Consider the following 3,119-nt stretch of genomic DNA (forward strand, 5'->3'; position numbering starts at 1 on the left):
CGCCCCTCCACCCCCAGCACCTAGGACACAGCCGCCCCTCCACCCCCAGCACCTAGGACGTGGCTGCCCTGCCATCTCCAGCACCTAGGACGTGACTCCTCCTCCACCCCCAGGTTCTGGGACACAGCTGCCCCTTTACCCCAGTACCTAGGACGTGGCCACCCCTCTGCTTCCAGCACCTAGGACGCTGACCCTTCTCCACCCCCAGGTTCTGGGACACAGCTGCTCCTCCACCCCCAGCACCTATGACACGGTCTCCCATCTGCCTCCAGCATCTAGGACATGGCCACTCGTCCACCCCAACACCTAGGACATGGCCACCCCTCCCCCAACCCCAGGACCATCACCTTCGAGGAAGGCCCACCCGACCCCAGCCTGCCCCACTCACAGGCTTGATCTCTTCCCGGTCCAGCTTCCGGCGATACAGTATCATGGCGTGGATGACGTTCCCTAGGCGGGCGGCCTGCACCTCTGTGGGCCTGACGAGCACAAAGTCCTGGGGACAGAGTGGAGCCTGCAGGTGGCAGGGTGCCCCACGGCGCCTCTGGCCAGCTGAGCCCACCCTGATCACCTGAGGTGGCTTGACCCCTCTCCCCACTCCATCCTGCACACAGCACCAGGGTGCCCTTCCAGAAGGACGCCACAGCACATACCACTCCCCTGCCCTTCAGCCTGTGCTGTTCTTCCTGATTATTTTGTTTAGCTTTGAAAAAGGGGCACCACGGCTAAGAATACAGCTTAAAGCCTGAGTTGTAGAAAAATCGTCTGTGAGTTTGGGGTAAGAGAAAAGGATGCCTTTGCACAGGAGGGAACTCCAGCAGATGACAGGGCAAGGGAAGACAGGCTGGTGGGCACTGATGACTTGAGTGGCCACGGGACAGATCTGACAGGACACCCACATTCAAAAGAAACAGCCTGGCTCACTCTGGCTCTGGATCAGAGGAGGGAAGGACTTGCCTGGGGACAATGTGCAGGGTGGAGAGGCCCCGTGGCTTGAGAGCCACATGAGGGACAGTGGCAGGATCTCCCTCCACTTCCTCTTGTTTGGCCTCACTCCATAAGCCCTCATGGGTCAGCCGTACTCACCAGGGCACCAGGCTGCCTCTGGGCTGAGACTTAGAGATGGAATCTAGTCCTTACCATGACATAGTAGTTGCTGTTCACCATGAGGGGGCTCCTGCCGCGAAGGTAGATGTACTCTTCCCACCAGTCACTCACCTGCGGGGAGCGGGAGGCTAGAGGGGCTGGTGGCAGCTCGTGGCAAGGGCGGCTGGGGCGCCTGGTAGATGAGGCAGATTGTCTGGGGTGGAGGCACTTACATAGTTGGTTGCCCACCAAGACTTGAGCACCAGGTACTTCTGCAGCCTGGGGGCAGTCTTGTCTTGGAACTCTTTGGCCAGTGTCTCCATGCGGTAGTATTCCTCATCACCCAACAAGGGCCGCACAGACTCCAGGTACTGCACAGTCAAGGTATCACTGTGGGGGCCCCACAGCAGGGCTCTTGGGCCTCTCCCCCACCTCCAGCTTGTCACTCTCAAGTCCGCTTTTATCAGAGACTGTCCCTTGGGTTTGAGCAAGTCCTCTGCGTCCAGCCCCCCACCCCCAACCCGGCCCCTCACCCTCTGCACTGTGGATGCCACACTGGGCACAGGAAGCGTGGGCAGGGATGTCTGGAAGCTGTATAACATGGGCCGCCGGCTGGACAGGAGTCGGATGCAGATCTGGGGTGCAGGAAATAGGGTATGGGGTGGGAGAAAGAGGGAACACGAACCAGGGACACTTGAGGAGCTGGGAACACCAGTCCCACACATGCCCCCAGGATGCACCACATGCCAGGCACTGTGGCCTGCCTGCTCCCTCCAGCTCAGAAGCCCCTTGGGCTCTGTGCCCCACCCGGCCCTGCTCACAGCCCAGATCCTGGTGACATGGCTGGTCTGGCCATGCATCTCGAACATCCAGCCGTGATAGGAAAGCAGCAGCTTCAGAGTTTGGCGGAATAAAAAGATGCCGGCAGCCCAGACCCCCGTCGAGAAGATGGCCATGCTGAGGAGGGCCTTGGTCTGTGGGGTGTGGTAGGGGCTGTACCTGTGTGGGTGGGAGGGGGCGCTGGGGTCCACTCAGGGCTGAGCTGTGCCCCTGAGGTCCCTGAATTTAATGTCACTTTGTGGCTGAAGCCCATTTCCAGAGGATGTGGCGAAGGAGCAGAGCCTCCTTGGTACCTGAGCCTTCAAGCACAGTTAATAGAACCCGCCAGAGAAGGGACAGAAGGGTGGTGGCCCCCGGGAAAGCCGCTGTGCTGTCTGCCCTGAGCTCCCAGCCCCAGCCTCGGGAGCGCGGGCCGATCTCACGGCACCCATGGCTGTCCCTGCTTCTCACCCGTCAGGGATGTATTTCTGGATACGGCTGACCAGCCCCATGGAGATGTCCACATTGCAATAGGAAGACCCTACAGTTGTCATGACGACGACCAGCCAGCTGCTGGGGCTGCCAGGGTATACACCCCGCAGGATGCCATTCTGTGGACGGAAGTGGGACTCTTGCACAATGGGGAGTCAGAGGTGAGCAGACACCTAGCAGGTGAGGGGGGTGTTCTGGTCTTCCTGCAGCACCCCCCTCTGCCTTGTTCTGATCGGTCGAGTCTGGTTTCCCCGCGCACACTCTCACACCCTCAGGGCGGATCACTTGCTGCTCCCACCAGGACTATGTCCTGCCTCTCTGCGCACCCATCTTGAGGGCCCCTCTCTGGTTTCTGCACTGCCAGGGTGGTCACCCTGCAAAACTCGGGGGGCTGGGCTGCCTGCCAGGCTCTGGGAGGGAAGATCCGGCGGGGGGCAGCAGTGTCCACCTGGCCGCCGCCTCCTCGCCAGGGCCATTCTGCACCTGCTTGTAGGAAGAGGCCAAGGGGGACCACTGCGCCCACCTTGATCCGAATCAGGCGTTTCTTCCAGGAGTTGATGCCCGACAGGTAGATGTGTTTCAGAGCCTCCCGACTGAGCCGGAAGTCGACCCCGTCCGGGGTCACCGTGAACTGGAAGGCGACGGCCTGGTGCGCTTCCGCCATCCTGGGGGTTGGCTGGCTCCTGGGCTCCGGGCAGAGGGTGCGCGGGCGGGCTCAGGCC

The 3,119-nt window shown here is 61.3% G+C and overlaps 1 protein-coding gene across 1 annotated transcript in view; it reads right to left on the reverse strand.

The window, feature by feature from the left end:
* CPT1B (carnitine palmitoyltransferase 1B) overlaps positions 1-3,061 on the reverse strand; it is a 7,643-nt gene extending 4,582 nt beyond the window's left edge. Inside the window, exons 1-7 of the mRNA XM_007954772.2 lie at positions 2,921-3,061; positions 2,377-2,516; positions 1,908-2,085; positions 1,620-1,721; positions 1,320-1,457; positions 1,141-1,218; positions 389-496 (exon numbers count right to left, since the gene is read on the reverse strand). Of these exons, the coding sequence (XP_007952963.1) occupies positions 389-496; positions 1,141-1,218; positions 1,320-1,457; positions 1,620-1,721; positions 1,908-2,085; positions 2,377-2,516; positions 2,921-3,061 (885 nt within the window). The remainder of the gene's footprint in view (positions 1-388; positions 497-1,140; positions 1,219-1,319; positions 1,458-1,619; positions 1,722-1,907; positions 2,086-2,376; positions 2,517-2,920) is intronic.
* Between the last annotated feature and the right edge of the window lie 58 nt (positions 3,062-3,119).

The sequence above is a fragment of the Orycteropus afer genome, unplaced genomic scaffold, assembly GCF_000298275.1.
Source record: "Orycteropus afer afer isolate SDZICR_OR568_19922 unplaced genomic scaffold, OryAfe1.0 scaffold00471, whole genome shotgun sequence".
In the NCBI taxonomy this organism is placed as follows: Eukaryota; Metazoa; Chordata; class Mammalia; order Tubulidentata; family Orycteropodidae; genus Orycteropus; species Orycteropus afer.